General features: G+C 43.2%; 1 protein-coding gene across 3 annotated transcripts; it reads left to right on the top strand.

Annotated features, from left to right (window-relative positions):
- Positions 1-3,317: 3,317 nt before the first annotated feature.
- MCEE (methylmalonyl-CoA epimerase) lies at positions 3,318-15,064 on the top strand. Of its 3 annotated transcripts, none has more exons than XM_075855199.1 (3): positions 3,318-3,389; positions 6,929-7,269; positions 14,766-15,064. In XM_075855199.1, the coding sequence occupies exons 1-3, from the start codon at positions 3,347-3,349 to the stop codon at positions 14,916-14,918; spliced, it is 537 nt and encodes a 178-aa protein (XP_075711314.1). In that variant the 5' UTR covers positions 3,318-3,346; the 3' UTR covers positions 14,919-15,064. The 3 variants fall into 3 exon arrangements, with proteins under 3 accessions (XP_075711314.1, XP_075711315.1, XP_075711316.1); XM_075855200.1 differs by having other exon boundaries at positions 3,367-3,426; XM_075855201.1 differs by lacking the exon at positions 3,318-3,389 and adding an exon at positions 3,452-3,594.
- Positions 15,065-20,804: the final 5,740 nt, after the last annotated feature.

Raw genomic sequence — 20,804 nt, 5'->3', positions numbered from 1 at the left:
CAGAGCTGCAACATATACTAAATATAAATATATTAAAAAAATTAGAACAAAGTGGGTTTTTTTTCACATTTTTAGTGATTTGTCTGCTCATGATAAAAATTTAAAACGTGGAATTATTTAAAGTAATCTAGAAAATAAAAGTCTCAAAAGTTTTGTAAGAAAAACTAAGTAAAAAAAGTTGTCATATTCAAAGCGGTTGTGAAGATATTATTCTTTAAAGAAGTGCATATCAGAAATGGAAAACTTTACCTGTACACAAGGGGCATCAATGACCCTTGGTCATGAAAGGGTTAATACAAATATTTAACATTAAACTTTAAATAAATTCGAAATACTCACTCACCCACATACAACCTCCCCACCCAGATTCTGACTGCAGCACAGCCACAGCAACTACCGCCTGAACCAAAATCCTTACTTCCTGGCTAAAGACTCCTATGCAATGCCCTGATGGTGCACGCTTTCAATAAACAATACTGCCAGCAGAGTGTGCCACATAAACAGTGTAAGCAGAGTGCCCCCAATCAACAATACTGACAACAGAGTGTCTGACGTAAACAATGTCAGCAGAGTATCCCACCTCAAGTACCAGCAGATAGCGCCATGATACGTAATGTCAGCTGCCTGAAACCGCCACTAGAGGGAGCTCACTACATATATATCTAAAACCCCTTGCATTATCCAACATACGTTTACGGCACTATATACTTACCACCAATCCCCATAAATGTATGGCGTGGGGATGTTGCGGGCACAAGAACTTGCCTGCACCAGCTGCACCAGATGTCAACTGTATATTACTCGGATAACGCTGATCCTGGCAGTGTATTCACTCAGATGCCATGATCAATAGCAACAAATGCATCTAAGTGGTTAGCCGGTTAGCCAGAGGGAGGGAGCAACCTCCGTCACCCCATTGGGGCCCCCAAATGAGTTTCTATGGCAGCCGTGGACCTAACAAAAAGCCCCTGACAAACATAATACACTGAGCTATATAAATAGTGCAGTGTATTATTGAAGCGATCAAGCAATCGCATATCTTATTACCCTAGTGGAACAAAAACAAATTGTAAAAAAACATAATAAAACGGAAACAAAAAATCTAAAGTTAAAAAATAACTACACCTCTTCTTTTCCATGATATATTGCTTTATTATGAAAAATATGTAACAAGTACACTTAATTGGTATCGCAGCAACCGAAAAGTCCCAAACTTAATTAAATAAGTGTTAGAATACCGTTTTTTCCAATAAAATGTCCAAGTTCCCTAGTAGGCATAAAACAAATTGTAAAGAAAAGTTTAATAAAATGTCACGTCTCTTCTACATTTCCTTCACCAGCCACCCCAGCTATTCGTACAGTGGGGCCTCACACACCGCACCTACTCAGTCTTCAGGACCTGTGGCCACCCCAGGCCCAACAATGTAATACTGAGTAGGTCAATCCTCACCAGGCAAACTCAGGCTGCTCACTACCAGCATTGGGCTTTCTCTTTTTCCGTCCACCTCCATAGCAGCTTTTATCTCCTTCCCCTACTTGCAACGTACTTCTCTCTGTAGTATGCAGAACTCATGTCACGCCAGCTTCCTCTGAACATGGACTGGCGGGATAACCACTTTATAAAAGTCCCATCCCATGCCTCCCTCATCACGCTGTTAGGCCTCATTTACACGAGTGTGTGCGTTTTGCGCAGGCAAAAAAACGCAGCGTTTGGCGTGCGCAAAAGGCACTTGACAGCTCCGTGTGTCATCAGTGTATGATGCGCGGCTGCGTGATTTTCGCGCAGCCGCCATCATAGAGATGAGGCTAGTCGACGTCAGTCACTGTCCAGGGTGATGAAAGAGTTAACTGATCGGCAGTAACTCTTTCAGCACCCTCGACAGTGAATTCCGATCACAATATACAGCAACCTGTGAATAAAAAAAAGACGTTCATACTTACCAAGAACTTCCTGCTTCCTCCAGTCCGGTCTCCCGGACGTTGCCTTGGTGACGCGTCCCTCTCGTCATCCGGCCCCACCTCCCTGGATGACGCGGCAGTCCATGTGACCGCTGCAGCCTGTGATTGGCTGCAGCCTGTGCTTGGCCTGTGATTGGCTGCAGCTGTCATTTGGACTGAATTGTCATCCCGGGAGGTCGGACTGGAGGAAGAAGCCGGGAGTTATCGGTAAGTCAGAACTTCTTCTTTTTTTTTACACGTTCATGTATATTGTGATCGGAAGTCACTGTCCAGGGTGATGAACCAGTTTAACTCTTTCAGCACCGTGTACAGTGACTGTCTCCTGACGTCGCGTACCGGAAATTTTTTTGCCGGGTTCGGTCAAAACGAGTTCGACAGAACCCGGTGAAGTTCGGTGCGCTCATCTCTAATTTGACACTCCGTTTGGATGTTTGTAAACAGAAAAGCACGTGGTGCTTTTCTGTTTACATTCATCCTTTTGACAGCTCTTGCGCGAATCACGCAGTTCGCACGGAAGTGCTTCTGTGCGGCATGCGTGGTTTTCACGCACCCATTGACTTCAATGCGTGATGCGCGAAAAACGCACGATTATAGAACATGTCGTGGGTTTTTTACGCAACGCACTCGCGCTGCGCAAAATTCACGCATTGTCTGCACTGCCCCATAGAGTAATATAGGTGCGTACAACACGCGTGAAAAGCACGCGCGTCGCACGCGCGTATATTACGCTCGTGTAAATGAGGCCTTACAGAGTGATAAATGCAGCCCAAAATGGCAACTGGGCCGTACATTCCAATGCCGTAAATTAACATGTGTAAACAAGACAAACACCCCACCCTACCTGGTTGAAACAGTAAAAAAAACGTAACCGCTGCAATTTATACACAACGTATTCGCTGCCAGACAATTAGGAATATTATAGCCTATCTTCTCCCACACACTCCAACAACAATAGCCAATTTTACCACCAAAAGTGCCACTTAGTGGAGGGATTAAAAAACAAAAGCTACAACACAATATCGCAGGTCAATAGCATTTCACCAATGATATCCTGTGGACATGCTATCAGTATATATCAAAGGAATACCCCTTTACAGATCTCTCCAGATCTGTATACATAAAGCTAGTAATAATTAACATTACTATATTGCATATACACATATATTACAAACCCTAAACTCTCTAATGCTACCTTTACACATACACACTTATTCATAACACAAAGCCCAAAAAAGTTTATGCCATTCATCAATAAATTCTTGGTAGTTTGACATCCTTATGCTATATACCACCCTATATTACATAATCCACCTGTTAACATTGCATCACTGGCACATTGCCCATTTCTAAGATGGCGTCTCGGCTTCTTCACGCCCGTGACGTTCTAATGCACAACCGGAAGTCCATCGGGAAAAAATTGTTAAAGAAACGTAAGCAATATGGCGGCGTCCATGGTCAGGGTGACAGGTAACAGAGGTCTGATAAGAAAGCCGGTGTGGAGAGGATTGTCAGTACTCCTCATTGAGTCACGTATGATGTGACTAGCACGTTACTGCCGGCGGTGCGGTTTGCTTTCTGTCATTATATTCTCAGACAAGGGCAGGAGACGCTGATGCACACGACTTCACAGGACGTGTATGTTTCATGATCATGTCGCGATACGTTCATGACACGACTGATAGATTGACTTATTAGTAGACATGTTTATTTTGCTCATCCACGTGCTTACACTTACGCCTCTACGATATATGTTGCAGCTGAGATGCCACATTGACTGTGAATAAACAAGTCCATACATCGCCACTAAACACTGGCAGTAGGCCAGCACTTTAATTCTGCATAGTTTGGGGTGTTTATAATATTCCACTGAATTACACCAGTTTAGGGCCATTTTGGTGGCAAAAATGCCACAGATCAACTACAGCCCCCTTTAAAGGGATATTCCCATTCTCTAAACTGATGGCATGTCGCTAGGAGATGTTATCACTTTCTGATCGGTGTGGTTCCAAGAGAATGAAGGGGATGTGTTGCTGATAGTAGATCAGACCCCCACTAATCATAAAATATGGGCATGTCCTAGAGATCTAATAATAAAATAAGGTCATATCCTAGTGATCTAATCATAAAATATGGGCATATCCTAGCGATCTAATCATAAAATAAGGGCATATCCTTGCGATCTAATCATAAAATAAGGTCATATCCTAGCGATCTAATCATAAAATTAGGGCACATCCTAGCGATCTAATCATAAAATAAGGGCATATCCTAGCGATCTAATCATAAAATAAGGGCATATCCTAGCGATCTAATCATAAAATAAGGGCATATCCTAGCGATCTAATCATAAAATAAGGTCATATCCTAGCGATCTAATCATAAAATAAGGGCATATCCTAGCGATCTAATCATAAAATAAGGGCATATCCTAGCGATCTAATCATAAAATAAGGGCATATCCTAGCGATCTAATCATAAAATAAGGTCATATCCTAGCGATCTAATCATAAAATAAGGGCATATCCTAGCGATCTAATCATAAAATAAGGGCATATCCTAGCGATCTAATCATAAAATAAGGGCATATCCTAGCGATCTAATCATAAAATAAGGTCATATCCTAGCGATCTAATCATAAAATAAGGGCATATCCTAGCGATCTAATCATAAAATAAGGGCATATCCTAGCGATCTAATCATAAAATAAGGGCATATCCTAGCGATCTAATCATAAAATAAGGGCATATCCTAGCGATCTAATCATAAAATTAGGGCACATCCTAGCGATCTAATCATAAAATAAGGGCATATCCTAGCGATCTAATCATAAAATAAGGTCATATCCTAGCGATCTAATCATAAAATAAGGGCATATCCTAGCGATCTAATCATAAAATAAGGGCATATCCTAGCGATCTAATCATAAAATAAGGGCATATCCTAGCGATCTAATCATAAAATAAGGTCACATCCTAGCGATCTAATAATAAAATAAGGGCATATCCTAGCGATCTAATCATAAAATAAGGGCATATCCTAGCGATCTAATCATAAAATAAGGGCATATCCTAGCGATCTAATAATAAAATAAGGGCATATCCTAGCGATCTAATCATAAAATAAGGGCACATCCTAGCGATCTAATCATAAAATAAGGTCATATCCTAGCGATCTAATAATAAAATAAGGGCATATCCTAGCGATCTAATCATAAAATAAGGGCATATCCTAGCGATCTAATCATAAAATAAGGGCATATCCTAGCGATCTAATCATAAAATTAGGGCACATCCTAGCGATCTAATCATAAAATAAGGTCACATCCTAGCGATCTAATAATAAATTAAGGGCATATCCTATCGATCTAATCATAAAATAAGGGCATATCCTAGCGATCTAATCATAAAATAAGGGCATATCCTAGCGATCTAATCATAAAATAAGGGCATATCCTAGCGATCTAATCATAAAATAAGGGCATATCCTAGCGATCTAATCATAAAATAAGGGCATATCCTAGCGATCTAATCATAAAATAAGGGCATATCCTAGCGATCTAATCATAAAATAAGGGCATATCCTAGCGATTATCATAAAATAAGGGCATATCCTAGCGATCTAATCATAAAATAAGGGCATATCCTAGCGATCTAATCATAAAATAAGGGCATATCCTAGCGATCTAATCATAAAATAAGGGCATATCCTAGCGATCTAATAATAAAATAAGGGCATATCCTAGCGATCTAATAATAAAATAAGGGCATATCCTAGCGATCTAATCATAAAATAAGGGCATATCCTAGCGATCTAATCATAAAATAAGGGCATATCCTAGCGATCTAATCATAAAATAAGGGCATATCCTAGCGATCTAATCATAAAATAAGGGCATATCCTAGCGATCTAATCATAAAATAAGGGCATATCCTAGCGATCTAATCATAAAATAAGGGCATATCCTAGCGATCTAATCATAAAATAAGGGCATATCCTAGCGATTATCATAAAATAAGGGCATATCCTAGCGATCTAATCATAAAATAAGGGCATATCCTAGCGATCTAATCATAAAATAAGGGCATATCCTAGCGATTATCATAAAATAAGGGCATATCCTAGCGATCTAATCATAAAATAAGGGCATATCCTAGCGATCTAATCATAAAATAAGGGCATATCCTAGCGATCTAATCATAAAATAAGGGCATATCCTAGCGATTATCATAAAATAAGGGCATATCCTAGCGATCTAATCATAAAATAAGGGCATATCCTAGCGATCTAATCATAAAATAAGGGCATATCCTAGCGATTATCATAAAATAAGGGCATATCCTAGCGATCTAATCATAAAATAAGGGCATATCCTAGCGATCTAATCATAAAATAAGGGCATATCCTAGCGATTATCATAAAATAAGGGCATATCCTAGCGATCTGCCATCACTTTATGAAATTGGACTTTTAAGTCAACTGAATAGTAAGCGCAGAGATCCACTGTAAAGAGCGGCTCGCACTCTGGAGGACTCAGGCCAGCCATGTATTACAGGGTCACCTGTTCTTTTGAATGAGTAATAATACTACATTAGTGGAAATGTGCGGTGGTCTCTCATCATCCCCCCACAATAACAGCTGATCATTTGGAGTTTCATCAAATAGACCACCGTGGATGAATTCTGGAGGGGTTGTCTGGTTGGAACCACCATTTTAAGGACCAGAGACAGCGTAGCGTTTACTTCACATTCTAGTTTAACGGCTGTAACTGATGTGATCTTTGATAGGGCTTCCCTTACATATCGCTTCTATATACATACTGGAGGTCCTGGACTAAAACACAATTTATATTTGTGTTTATCATCGTCTTCCGCTAAGGCCGAATTCTCACTAGTGTCCATGTTACGATTGCAGTAGGTTTACAACATTTCTCCAGTTTAGTAAATGTAAATCTGTTTTTCTGCATTTACAGGTCTAATTTGTAGAGTTCGTGGCGCGATCCATGCAAGGAGGAACATGTCATTTTCCCAAACTTTGGGTCAGAAGATTCCAAATGCCTTATGGAATTTAGGACGCCTCAATCACGTAGCCATTGCTGTACCTGACTTAGAAAAAGCCAAATCATTATACCAAAATGTTTTGGGAGCAACAGTGAGTGAGACCGTTCCTCTTCCCGACCATGGAGTATATACTATTTTTGTGGAACTTGGAAACACAAAGCTTGAACTCCTACATCCTCTGGGTCAGAACTCCCCTATCTCTGGCTTCCTCCACAAAAACAAGGCTGGTGGGATGCATCACATTTGCATTGAGGTATTGCCTCTCACAAAACCATGAAATAACATGCATATACTATGTATGAATATAAAGCTATTTAGTATATCAGTCATGTGCTTTCTCTGATAACCCCTTAAAGTCCACGGCATTTTTTAATTTTTAATTTTCGTTTTTCACTCCCCGCATTATATGAGCTATGACTTTTTTATTTTTTCTCCGATTGAGCAGTGTGAGGGCTTAATTTTTGCGGCACGAGCTGTGGTTTTTATTGGTACAATTTTTTAGTACATATGACTTTTTGATCACTTTTTATTACATATGTTTTTACCACTAAGTTGAGCAAAAAACAGCGATTCTGGTGGTTTATATTTTTTTTATTTTTACGGCATTCACCGTGCGCGTTAAATAATATTATGTTGTAATAGAAGCCTGTAAAAATGACAATATGCTGCAATACAGATATTTAAATAACCCGCTGAACTGTCAAGGGGGCGTGTAATTGGCAAGGGGGCGTGTAACCTCTCTGTGGGACTGTCCAATCAGCTACGGACAGTGTCACAGCAAGAGCTCAGAGCTGTGTGAGGATGTGCGCGCACGCTCTCACTCTTCGGCTGTAGGCAGACAAGGATGACATGACTGTGTGATCTCTCGTGAGAGATCACACAGTCTTGCCTGCCAAGAGCTGAAGAGTGAGTGAGAGCGTGTGTGCGCTGTCACAGATCCGAGCTGCACGTGCGCACACGCTCTCCAGCTCTTGCTGTGACCCTGTCCATATCTGATTGGACAGTGTCACAGTGATGTTACACGCCCCCTTGCCATTACACGCCCCATATACAGTTCAGGGTTTTATTTAAATATCGGGCGCCAAATATAACGGCGCTGACATCTAAATAACGGAGGAAGATAGGAAAAAAATGTAAAGTGCCCCAGGGTTTCTGCAGCCCTCCCCATTACATGCTGCATATGTGTGGTCAGGTGAAAGGTTCTCTTTAAGTAAATAAAGCTCACTCGCATAACTAAAAGTAATATAACTTTCTACTATATTTGTGTTTCAGTTTTTCAAGATCTCTGCTTGCGGTCAGTTAATAGAACCGTTCTTGTAAACAGCTAGAGGGGAAAAACCCTTTCAACTCAATCATTTACAGCTGAAACACCTCCACGGCCGTTGTGAGACAAAGCTCTCATACACTCAACGACCTTTCAGTGACAGCTAACCGAGATCTTGAAAATAGTGAAGAATTGAAACCTCACCTATATTGTAAAGTTTCATACTTTTTTATTGTACAGTGAATAAGTTTATTTACATAAATCTGGGAAAGCCTGTGGTTATTGCTCATTCTATTACGTTTACATTAATTTTTGATGGCCAGAATTGCATAGCCTGCTAATTTTTCCTCTAAAATCGGAAACCTGACAGACCCACTATAAATCAATGTGGTCTGTCGGCATCCGTTACACAACAGATACACTATAGCGACATGGCTCTGCTAATAATGGAAGCCATTTGGCTGGGGAATGGAGAGCTTTGTGGGTGCAATAGCACCTGCCGAATTACTTTATAAGGATCATCTCATAGATTCTCTTTATAAATAAATGACAGAATCGCTGTAATGTATCTACTGTACAAAGGTGGAGCTTCACTCTTCACTATTACATTCCATGTGAACTTAAGAGAAAACACAACTGCAATATATCTCAGCGAGACATGTAATAAATGTGAGGCTTTTAGCATGAATACAATTGTGAGCAATAATCTGCTGAGGATTACCGACCAGTAAACAAGTTCACTGGGGTCCAGTAATGCGCTGGTAATATCCACATGTATTTATTTACAACAGGCATCTTACACCTACAGTAGTTAATAGACCCATTTTTTTTTAATTAAATGAAGGAAATAACAATAACACATTCTTTACATCTAGGCTAGTAATTCCAGAACTTCTTACCATGGGAGAAGCTCTAAACTATGTTTCCAGACGAGCGTCTATTCACTTTCTTACCTCAAAGAAACTTGGTTTAGGAGCAAGTAAAGCATTTTATATTCTGAGATTTGTTGCCTGTCCTTTGGACAGGCTGAACTATAAAAAATGACAGTTCTTGCTGTTGCTGCCTTCTGGGGAACCCTTGACCAGGTTCCAGTAAACCCCAATGTTCCGTGGAACCCTGGTTAGGAATCATTGACTTGAGTAGTTTCCTCAGTGTGTCAGCAGATGGCAGCAAATCCTTATTGTACGTTTAAAACCTTGGATGCCAGTAGTTCTAAAAAGGACTCCAAAAATGTCTTTGTCCACAGTAAGAGCCATGTGACTTTATCCCTTTTGGGCAGCTAATGTGGCTCAACTCCACCTATCACACTTAGAAGTAGGGTTGTCACGATACCAGAATTTGGATTTTGATACTTCGTGTAGTTTTGCGATACTCGATACTAAAACTATACTTTGCCAACTCTAAAAGAAATTCTCAAAAATATAAAGTCCTTCCATTTTCTGATGTGAGGCACAGGGTGTTATCAATTTTGAACCGCCATATGCCTCACAATAATGGTAATTATCCCCATCATGTACCTCACATTTACCCAATGTTGCCCATTACAACTGTGAGCGAGGTACTTGATGGGATCACTTACTATAATGATTATAATGGGCACCATTGGGTTAATGTGTGAGGGAAATGATGTGGTTAATTCACATGGCTATGTTCGGTGCGTGAGATACAGACCGTATGTCGCCCACTTTTCCTGGATCCAACGTAGTTCAGAAAGCCGGGCTCCTTTACTGAAAACATGATTACACCACAGGACAGTGTTCCCGTGGAGAGGCAGTGACTCACGGCAGCATGGATGACTATGATGCTAGGAGCCCGCTTTCTGAGCTATGTTGGCTCGTGACAGTCCCCTCCCTGCCCCTTTCTCACATTCTCAGATTATCATTGATGGCAGTAGAGAAAGGAAGGAGCGTTCCTCTCTCCTTCTCTGATGTGGCCAGCACTAATTACGTGTCGGGCGTCACAGTAGGAGAGAGGAACGCTCCTCCTTCCTTTCTCTACTGCCATCAATGATAATCTGAGAATGCGAGCAACGGGCAGGGAAAGGGTCACTGTAAGAAGAGAACATCGCGGGCGCTTTACACTGCGTGCGCGGCATGTTCTCTTCATTTATTTCAATACTAAACTGTGCGGCCACACAGCTTAGTATCGAAATACATAAATTGACGGTATTGAACCGTTTGCCCCCGCACAGCATCAAAATTTCGATGCATCGTGCATCCCTACTTAGAAGTGGCTCGCAAGCTAGAAAAAGTTGGAGACTTCTGGTCTAGAGTCATGGAGGAGGAGGAAAGAGAGAAGAGGGGTGGACAAAATATATTGAAACACATTTCATTTTTCACATATTTACATGAAAGTTTTTTTTTTAAATCTAATATATATTTGTTAAAAATACAATAGCCCTTAGGGCTCATTGACACGAGCGTGTTTCTCGTCCGTGTGCTGTGTGTTGAAATAACGCACAGCACACAGACCCATTGATTTCAATAGGACTATTTATACGCTTGAGTTTTCACGCAGCGAGTGTCCGTTGCGTGAAACTCACTGCATGTCCTATATTGGTGTGTTTTCAAGCACCTAGTCGCCCATTGAAGTCAATGGGTGCGTGAAAACCATAGACAGCACACGGACGCACATTCGTGTTTTATGCATCAATTAGGCCACATTCACACCGCGTATGTGCTATCTGCCGAGCGTATATATTTTTTTAATAAAAACGTGGACCATTGAAAACATACAAACGTGTACCCTTTCCTGTTTCCACCTGTGTCTTTTATTGCGTATATGTTTTTTTTTAAAGTGAGTATAGCATTAATTTTGCATAAGACGTCCATTGGGATCAATGCTAAAACAACTTATACAACGTATACGTTTTTTTTGAAGTACTGAATAGCATAGCAGACTATTCTTTTCAGTACTTTCAAAAAACAGTACCCCAACGTAAACCATGACAAACATAGACCAAACGGATGCTATTTTGGTCTACGTTTGACCCATTATAGTCTATGTTGAGCTATACGTTTCAAGACTTTTTTAGTATTTAAAAACATATACGCTTGGCGGATAGCACAAACACAATGTGAATGGAGCCTTACATTGAAAAACAAAATAAGTGCTTGCGAGTTAAATACGCATGCCACTCGCAAAGCACACCGATGCATAACACAACGCATACGGACAGATTTACGCACGTTTTTTTACGCCAAAAAAATCTGTCACACTCGTGTGAATGTAGCTTAACACTGGACTGCACAAGTCCTAGGAGGCTGAGAAATATGCTGCTGGTGTCTAACTTTTTGCATTGCTTTCTATTGAATTCTATTCAAGTTGTTATCATTTGTCTTCTGAACTAAAACCATGAGCATGAATTCTCTGACCATGAGCTGCCGACAAGGTCTTATTTCCAAGTGACTTTGTTCATTCAAGCACTAACTAGTAGTATGTTTAATACGTTTTTTCTACTATGAGAGTAAATGGCAGACATATGTATGTAGCTGTATGGCATACTGTTGCATATGTCCGGGCTATGGGAAAGTGGTGTGAACAGAGCTTGCCATCAGATCTGCTCACAAATATCAGTGCGAGATATATCTCACAAGGCAATAATTCAACACTAGGTCTGGGCACATCAACCTTGTATTGCCCATAGTAAATGACAATAACTGATCTAAATTGCAGTACATATTACACCACTCACAAGAGGAAAAAAGGAGTCCTATACTATCCACTAATGAATAAAAAAAAATATATAATTTTTTTTTTAGTATACAATTCAAAACATCACAGGCAATTTTTTTTAAAGGTAATCTGTCAGTAGTTTCGCAGCCTCAAACCTGCTGACAGCACTATATAGGGAAGGGCATAGTAACGATACTTTTTGTCTTAGTCACGCAAGTTGCATGACCGAGTAACAGCTCTAGTGTCCAATCAGGAGACTGCTAGAGCCTTCCCTCAGAGGGCAGGGGAGGAACTGGCAGCACTTGCACATCAAATGCTTGCACAGTGCCACGTGCGACTGCGTCACCAGGGGAATAAACCATGCAAGTTGCATGACGGTAACAAAATGTATCGTTACAATGCCTTCCCTCTCCCCTATATAGCACTGTCAGCAGTTTTGAGGCCTCAAAACTGCTGACCGATTCCCTTCTAAGAAGCATCCCACAAAATCAAGACCAAATGGTTAGGTATAGCAATATATATAGTATGCACCCTAATGAATACACAATAAAATAGCCACAATAGAACACTATTTATAGGACTTGGTATGCATACGCTTTAATTACATTTGCTGGCCCGGCTATAGCTGCAATCATATATAAAGTATATCGACCAAGTGCTTTTCCCATGGTCCAACCGCAAAGTGTAGCACCCCAATGTGCGTGTTGCATAAATTGCTTTCTCATGGGATAACACTTTGATGTTCATTCCCATTTTAAATAGTTAGATCCAGAAACCATGTGATGATATTTGGCCAATAACGCCACTGATCTACGGCACATGCATGGGTACAGGAAATCCCCACTTCTGGCAGTTGTGTGAATACCCGGGCGCCCGACGAGTCAAAGAACATGCAGAACACATAATGAGCTGGAGTGGGGCACTTCACTTCTAGGACCCCAAACACATGCTCACCTCAGATGGTTACATGCCAATGAGATATCGCAGCCTATCCCTGCTAATTCTTATTAAAGAGGCTCTGCCACCACATTATAAGTGCCCTATTTCTTACATAATGTGATCGGCGCTGTAATGTAGATAACAACAGTGGTTTTTTTATTTTAAAAAGCGATCATTTTTGAGCAAGTTATGAGCAATTTTAGATTTATGCTAATTAGTTTCTTAATGGACAACTGGGCGTTTTTTACCTTTTGACCAAGTGGGCGTTGTAAAGAGAAATGCATGACGCTGATCAATCCGCGTCATACACTTCTCTCCATTCATGTCCATTTGTATTCACTGCACAGCGTGATCTCCCGAGATTACGCTGTGCAATGAATATGAATGGAGAGAAGTGTATGACGCTCAAAAATGATCATTTTTCAAAATAAAAAAAACTTATCTATATTACAGCGCCGATCACATTAGGTAGGAGATAGGGCACTTATAATCGGGTGACAGAGTCTCTTTAATGAAATACTAATCATTTACCTTACCCCTAAAAAGTGTTAACGAATGTGTTCCATTATGAAATCAACTTAATATAAATACAATAATGTATATCATGTTCAAGTAAAGTGAGCATGCATACCACAATTAATTACACGGTGTGTAATAAAATTGAAGAACACAATGTAATAGTGTATATAAATATTTAGCTGCATGTTATAAACATGATTATATGAACAATATAATACAACCTGCTTGGTAATAAATATTAAATAAATGTATTAAGGTCTCATTCACATCTGTAGTGGAGGCTCCGTTAGGGGCTTCCGTCGTAGATCCGGCCGAGATTACCGGAGACAATAGCACAGCATACTGCGCCATTGTCGCCGGTAAAATTTCGGACACCCCGACGGAAAGCCGATGGAAACCCATTAAAGTCAATGGGCAGTGTCCGTTATACAATGGAACCATTGCTTCCGTTATTCCCTTGTTCTGCTCCTCTGACTTAGCAGAACAACGGAATAGCAAAAAGCAGATGTGAATAGAGCCTTACAGTGACATTTATTTGTGTCTTTGATGCTTTTAATTGGCTATTAGTAACATTTTTTTTTTTTTTTTCCATTCATTAGTAGATAGTATGTGACTTCTTTATTCTGTTGTGAGCGGTAACATTTTTAATGTTATTAGCCAGCTTGGGTATCAATTATTTTCTTCTTCTGAAGTCAACACTTATGTAAGTTGCAGTTCCCACAGGATATACTGTAGTTTTTGCTTCAAATAAAAACACTGGCCTATTCGCTAAGTATGATTATAAAATTCGCTGACATGATGGAGCTTATGGTTCGACGTCTAAACACCATAAACATCCTAAATCTAGTTTTAAGGGAATCCAGTTATTCTACCAGTAAAAATAATAATCTCTAAATAATTTATTTCAAATAATTTTTTGTTGAAATATTGGTTATTTCATCTTACCTCTAACATATTTTTTTTTAATTTTTTTATTAAGGCTTCTAGAAATATCTAAGCCCAGTTTACATCTGCGTTGGAGGCTTGGTTAGGGGCCTCCGTCACGAATCCATCTGAAAATACCGGAAGCTGCGCTATTGTTTCCTGTAAAACCATGGAAAACCCGACAGAACCCATTAAAGTCTATAGGTTCCATCGGGCGCCTATGGTGTCCATTGTACAATAGAACCCGCGCTTTCGGTATTTTCACTGTTCTGCTCCTCTGATGGAGCAGAACAACGAAAATACTGATGCAGATGTGAACGAGGTCTATGAAAAAAGTGTATATCAAAGCACCACACAAATTAGGTTGAATTTTCATAATAACTTGCCAGATGATGTCTCTCTTATCTCTAAATTATTTTTGTTCCTAGGTTGATGACATCAAAAAGGCAATGTCAGATCTGAAACAGAAAAACATTAGGTTATTAAGTGAGGAACCAAAAACTGGTGCACATGGAAAACCAGTTGTCTTCTTGCATCCAAAAGACTGTGATGGAGTTCTAGTGGAGCTGGAGGAAGCCTAATGCAAAGGTCGAAATAAAGACAGAACTGGGAAAATGTAAAGTTAATTTCAGTCCAAGAAGTCAGATCAAATCACATTACTATCCCATGGATTTTCTTTACCACACTTTTACTAGTAAAATAAATATTTTTTTATAACTACCTGGAACTGCTTTTGTGATAAATCTAACATATATCTGATATATAGAATCAACTTTATTCATATATGTAATTGAATTGTGATGTGTGTAAGCAATCTGCAGAGACACAAATATGCCTCCACAGAAGCAGACATACCACCTATCTGGCTTCGTCACGGCACGGGGTGTGGACCCACTGGGCCGTACCACGTAGCGGGATAGCAGCTGGCCAAACAGGTACAATGCAATGTCTATAGTTCAGAAAGGGTACCTGAGGCAATATAGACAGTAGCAATGGATTCAGGCTAAGGTGAGGCTCCGATAGTAGACAGAGATCCGGCAGGGTGCGACACACTAGATGCAGTGGAGGATACAACAAGACTCCAACTCTTGACGGCACAGTAGCACGGGATATAAGGTACAGGCAGCAAGAATTGGGAACTGGAAAACACTAGGAGACCATTTGTAAAGACAAACTTTAGGTAACACAACAACGCTCAGGCAATTATCAAGAGGGCAGAGCCCCTTTTATAGTCTAGCAGCATTCTGGGCTAATTGCAGATATTCTGCAACTGTGCGCGCACTGGCCCTTTAAGGCTCTGAACCAGGAAGTGAGTGCTGGCGTCTCTCAGGAGGCAGATGCTGCCGAGAACTCACACGTCCATGGCCACGGCCATCAGAGGGTAAGTCAGAATGACGGTACGTGGCCATAGACTTTACAGTATCCCCCCTCTTACACCCCCTCTTCTTGGGGCCAAAGCAGGAGAGAAACTACTTCACGAGGACAGGGGCATCAATGTTCTCCTCTGGCTCCCAAGACCTCTCCTCTGGGCCAAATCCCCTCCAATCCACTAAATAAAACGTCCTTCCTCCCACTTTTTTGGTGGCCAGGATCTCCCTCACTACGAAAGTCCCTGACGCGCTGCCAGGAGCCACTGCGGAACTAGGAGTCCTGGAGTAGCGGTTCAGGACCACGGGCTTCAGCAGGGAGACATGGAAGGAGTTAGGGATCTTGAGGGTAGGAGGCATTCGAAGCTTGTAAAACACAGGATTAATTTGCAGCAGAATCTCGAAGGGTCCGAGGAACCAGCTGCAGCCAGTCATCATGCCGCCTGGAGACAAAGTGCCGCAAATAGTTCTCCATAATCTGGTTAACCCTCTCGACTTGACCATTGGACTGGGAATGGTAGGCCGTGGAGAAGTCCAACTTTACGCTGAGGAGACCGCAGAGTGCTCTCCAGAACTTCGAGGTGAACTGGACCCCTCGATCCGAGACCATATGCAAAGGCAAGCCGTGCAGACGGAAGATGTGCTGGACGAAGAGATCGGCCAGTCGGAAAGTAGAAGGAAGACCAGTCAGTGGAACAAAATGAGCCATCTTGGAAAATCGATCCACCACCACCCAGACCACACTACACCCAGCAGAGAGAGGCAGATCTGTGACAAAGTCCATTGCAATATATTGCCAGGGAGCATCAGGCACAGGCAGTGGTTGGAGCAGACCAGCAGGTCTGGAGGGGGCAACTTTATTTGCTGCGCGCACCGTACAGGAGGAGACAAAGTCAGTGACGTCTTTGGGCAGCGTGGGCCACCAGAACTGACGGGCAATTAGGTCTCAGGTCTTACGGGCACCCGCGTGACCTGCCACCTTGGAACTGTGTCCCCAGCGAAGGATTCCTCTGTCTGCCAGACGTACAAAGGTCCTTCCCGGAGGAATGTCTCTAACTTGCAGAGGGTTGACAGAGATGATACAGGAAGGGTCAATGCTATTCTGTGGGAGCTCCACAGTGTCCTCTGTCTCAAGTGACCTAGACAAGGCATCGGCCCTCACATTCTTGTCGGCAGGTCGGTAGTGGAGTTCGAACTGGAACCGAGCGAAGAACAGTGACCACCTGGCTTGACGAGGATTCAGCCGTTGGGCCGTCTGAAGATAGGTGAGATTCTTGTCCGTGAAGACCAGGATTGGATGAGCTGCGCCTTCTAGTAGATGTCTCCACTCCTGCAGAGCCAGCTTGATGGCCAGTAACTCCCGATCCCCAATCGAGTAGTTGCGCTCTGCAGGATAAAACAGCTTAGAGTAGTAGCCACATACCACAGTCTTTCCTTTGGAATCTCCCTGGAACAGAAGTGCGCCAGCACCAACAGAGGAGGCGTCCACCTCTAACGAAAACTATAGGGTCACATCAGGATGATGAAGAATTGAGGCTAACGTGAAGGCCTTCTTTAAGCTCTTGAACGTGGCCTCTGCTTCTGGAGTCCACTCCTTGGCATTCATGCCCATTTTGGTGATGGTAGAGATGGGAGCAGTCAATGAGGAGAAGTTGGGAATGAACAGCCGGTAGAAGTTCGCGAATCCCAGGAAGCGCTGTATGGCCCTTAAGCCTTGAGGGCGTTGCCATTCCAGGACAGCATTTACCTTCTCAGGATCCATTTTGAGGCCCTGATCGGAGATGATATAGCCCAGGAAGGGTAGAGACTTTGTTTCAAACATGCTCTTCTCCAGCTTGGCATATAGGTGATTCTCCCTTAAATGAAGCAACACTTGGCGGACATGTCTCTGATGAGCTGCAGGATCTGGGGAAACAATCAAAATGTCGAGATACACCACAACACAGACATTGAGGAGATCACGGAAAATGTCATTGACGAATTCTTGAAAAACCGCGGGGGCGTTACACAGGCCAAAGGGCATAACCAGGTATTCGTAGTGCCCATCACGTGTATTAAATGCAGTCTTCCACTCGTCAGCCTGACGAATATGGATTAGATTGTAAGCCCCCCGCAGGTCTAGTTCAGAAAAAAAATTGCCCCCCCATATGCGATCAAACAGTTTGGAGATCAAAGGCAATGGGTATCTGTTCTTTACCGTGATCTGGTTGAGACCCTGGTAGTCAATGCAGGGTCGGAGGGAACCGTCCTTCTTTTTGACAAAGAAAACCCCGCCCCAGCCGGGGATGAGGAATTGCGTATGAAGCCCCTCTCTAGATTCTCCTTAATATAGGCAGACATTGACTGGGTTTCAGGTAAGGAGAGAGGGTATACTCTACCACGAGGAGGGAACGAATCAGGAACCAAGTCAATAGGGCAATCATAAGCTCGATGTGGTGGCAACGACTCTGCCTCCTTCTTGTCAAAGACATCAGAGAGCTGAGTGTAGCAGGAGGGCAACCCTGCCAATGACTGATGCGGAGGAGGCTGAAGAGGATGGATATGTCCCAGACAGCGGTTGAGGCACTTGAGACCCCACTGGGGCGTGTAAATGGAGCCAATCCAAACCCAGCAGCACTGGGTTGACGGCATTGGGCAGGACAAACAGGGAGATGAGCTCAGAATAATTGCTCCCACTTGAAGCCTCAGCGGCTTGGTTACAGACAAAATTAGGTCGGACAGCAGCAGTTCATCCACCGAGGCAACGATCAACGGCTTTTCGAGAAGGGTAGTAGCCAAATGAAGAAGAACCACAAGGTCTTTACGTATGAAATTGGCTGCGGAGCCAGAGTCCACATAGGCAGAGACCAGATGGGGCCTCTCGCCCGCAACAATGGTCACAGGGATGAACAGCTTGGAGGAGAGTTCTCTATCAAATGCTGTGTCCCCCAGTGTTGTCTCTCGAACCAGTCCTAGGCGTTGGAGTTTTTTGGCTTGTGGGGGCACCGTCGCACGGCATGGCCAGCGAGGCCGCAATATAGACAGAGTCCAGAAGTGTGCCTGCGCTGTTTCTCCAGAACCGATAGTTTGAGACGATCCACTTGCATCGGAACTTCGGGTGGAGCAGCAGATGAAGACAAAAGGGGTTGATGGAAGTTGGGAGTCAACCTAGGAAGTCTTTTCTCATGACGAACCTCTTGGGATCTCTTTCTGAGCCTCATGTCCACTCGGGTGGCGAGTAATATTACGTCATCCAAGGTAGAAGGTAGATCACGAGCAGCAAGTTCGTCTTTAATCTCGGATGACAGACCATGCCAGAAGGAAGCTACAAATGCCTCATTGTTCCAGGACAGTTCTCCTGCCATGGTCCGGAACTGGATGGTGTACTCGCCCACGGAGATGTCCTCCTGGTGAAGGTTCAGCACAGTACAGAATCACCGCACGAACTCCTGGAAGTCTCGGGTCTCTGTTGTTCCCAGATTGGATTTGCCCACACCAGGGCCTTGCCGGCAAGTAAGGAAATAATGAAGGCGATCCTGGCTCCATCTGAAGGAAATTCTCGCTTGCGTCTTCATGAAAACGAGGTGGCAGTGGCAATGAGAACTCAGGATCAAAACCGGTGCTGCCAGGAGGTGTAGCAGGAGGATCAGTCGGGGAAGCTGGAGCAGGAGCAGAGAAGGAAGCAGCTAGCTCCCCTAGCTGCTGTGCCATGGAGTCTACTGCCACAAGAAGTTGATCCTGTCGTGATCTCAGATCCTATAGGTCCGCCTGCATGGCTTGGCAGGGTGACAGGCCCTTGAATTGACCAGCGGGGTCCATGGCCTGAGCGTACGGTCACGGTGTGGGGTGTGGAAACACTGGGCCGTACCGCGTAGCGGGATAGCAGCTGGCCAAACAGGTACAATGCAATGTCTATAGTTCAGAAGGGGACCTGAGGCAATGTAGACAGTAGCGATGGATTCAGGCTAAGGAGAGGCTCTGATAGTAGACAGACACACAGCGGGGTGCGACACACTAGATGCAGCGGAGGATACAACACGACTCCAACTCTTGACGGCACGGTAGCACGGGATACAGGGTACAGGCAGCAGGAACGGGTAACACTGGGAACTGGAAAACACCAGGAGACCATTTGCAGAGACAAACTTTTGGTAACACAACAACGCTCAGGCAATTATAAGAGGGCAGAGCCCCTTTTATAGTCTAGCAGCATTCTGGGCTAATTGCAGATATTCTGCAACTGTGCGTGCACTGGCTCTTTAAGGCCGTGCACGCGTGGGCGCGCGCGCCCTGCCGGAGACAGTCTCTGAACCGGGAAGTGAGTACCGGCATCTCGCAGGAGGGAGATGCCGCTGAGAACTTACATGGCCGTGGCCATAAGAGGGTAAGTCAGAATAACGGTCCGCGGCCATAGACGTTACAGCCAGGTTGCAGCACAGGGGCCCTATCGGAAAAGGGTGTCCACCACAGCTGTTATCCCTATCTTTAGGGTAGGCCTGACTATAGCTCATGGACTGCGGGGGTGGAATGTGTGGAGCATTGCAGTGGGGTGAATATCTTGGAGTGCAGAGACCTGGCAGCAACATTCAGCTGACACCTCCAAGTTGCCTCTATTAGTTAGAAGTATGTGACACAGTACGGCACAGGCGTCCTTCACAGTTTTGATGTTTGAATTAAACCTGTAAAGTTTTAAACCTTTTAAAAAATCTTCTCACATTCCAGAACACTAAATGAGCATCAGCAGAGTAATATGCAAGTTCTGTACCCTGTCACATGTTCAACGCCGTTTTTACAGATGCAAATTGGTCATAAAGATGAGTTTGCTGGGCTTGCTGAGTTTTCTGATAGCATGGTCGGAGATTACAAGAGGCAGCGGGAACAGAGGAAGGTAGAACGGGGTTTAGGGGCCCCCGTTCTAGAGAGTGGTGTGGGACCCGCATCTATCTGACATTTATGGGGGTTTATGAGATTAGAAACAATGGTCTGTAACGTCTATGGCCGCGGACCGTTATTCTGACTTACCCTCTGATGGCCACGGCCATGTAAGTTCTCAGCGGCATCTCCCTCCTGCGAGATGCCGGTACTCACTTCCCGGTTCAGAGACTGTCTCCGGCAGGGCGC

This window comes from Rhinoderma darwinii, chromosome 3, assembly GCF_050947455.1.
Source record: "Rhinoderma darwinii isolate aRhiDar2 chromosome 3, aRhiDar2.hap1, whole genome shotgun sequence".
Lineage (NCBI taxonomy): Eukaryota > Metazoa > Chordata > Amphibia > Anura > Rhinodermatidae > Rhinoderma > Rhinoderma darwinii.
The sequence above is the reverse complement of the archived record's forward strand: the minus strand, read 5'-3'. Positions and strand labels throughout refer to the sequence as shown.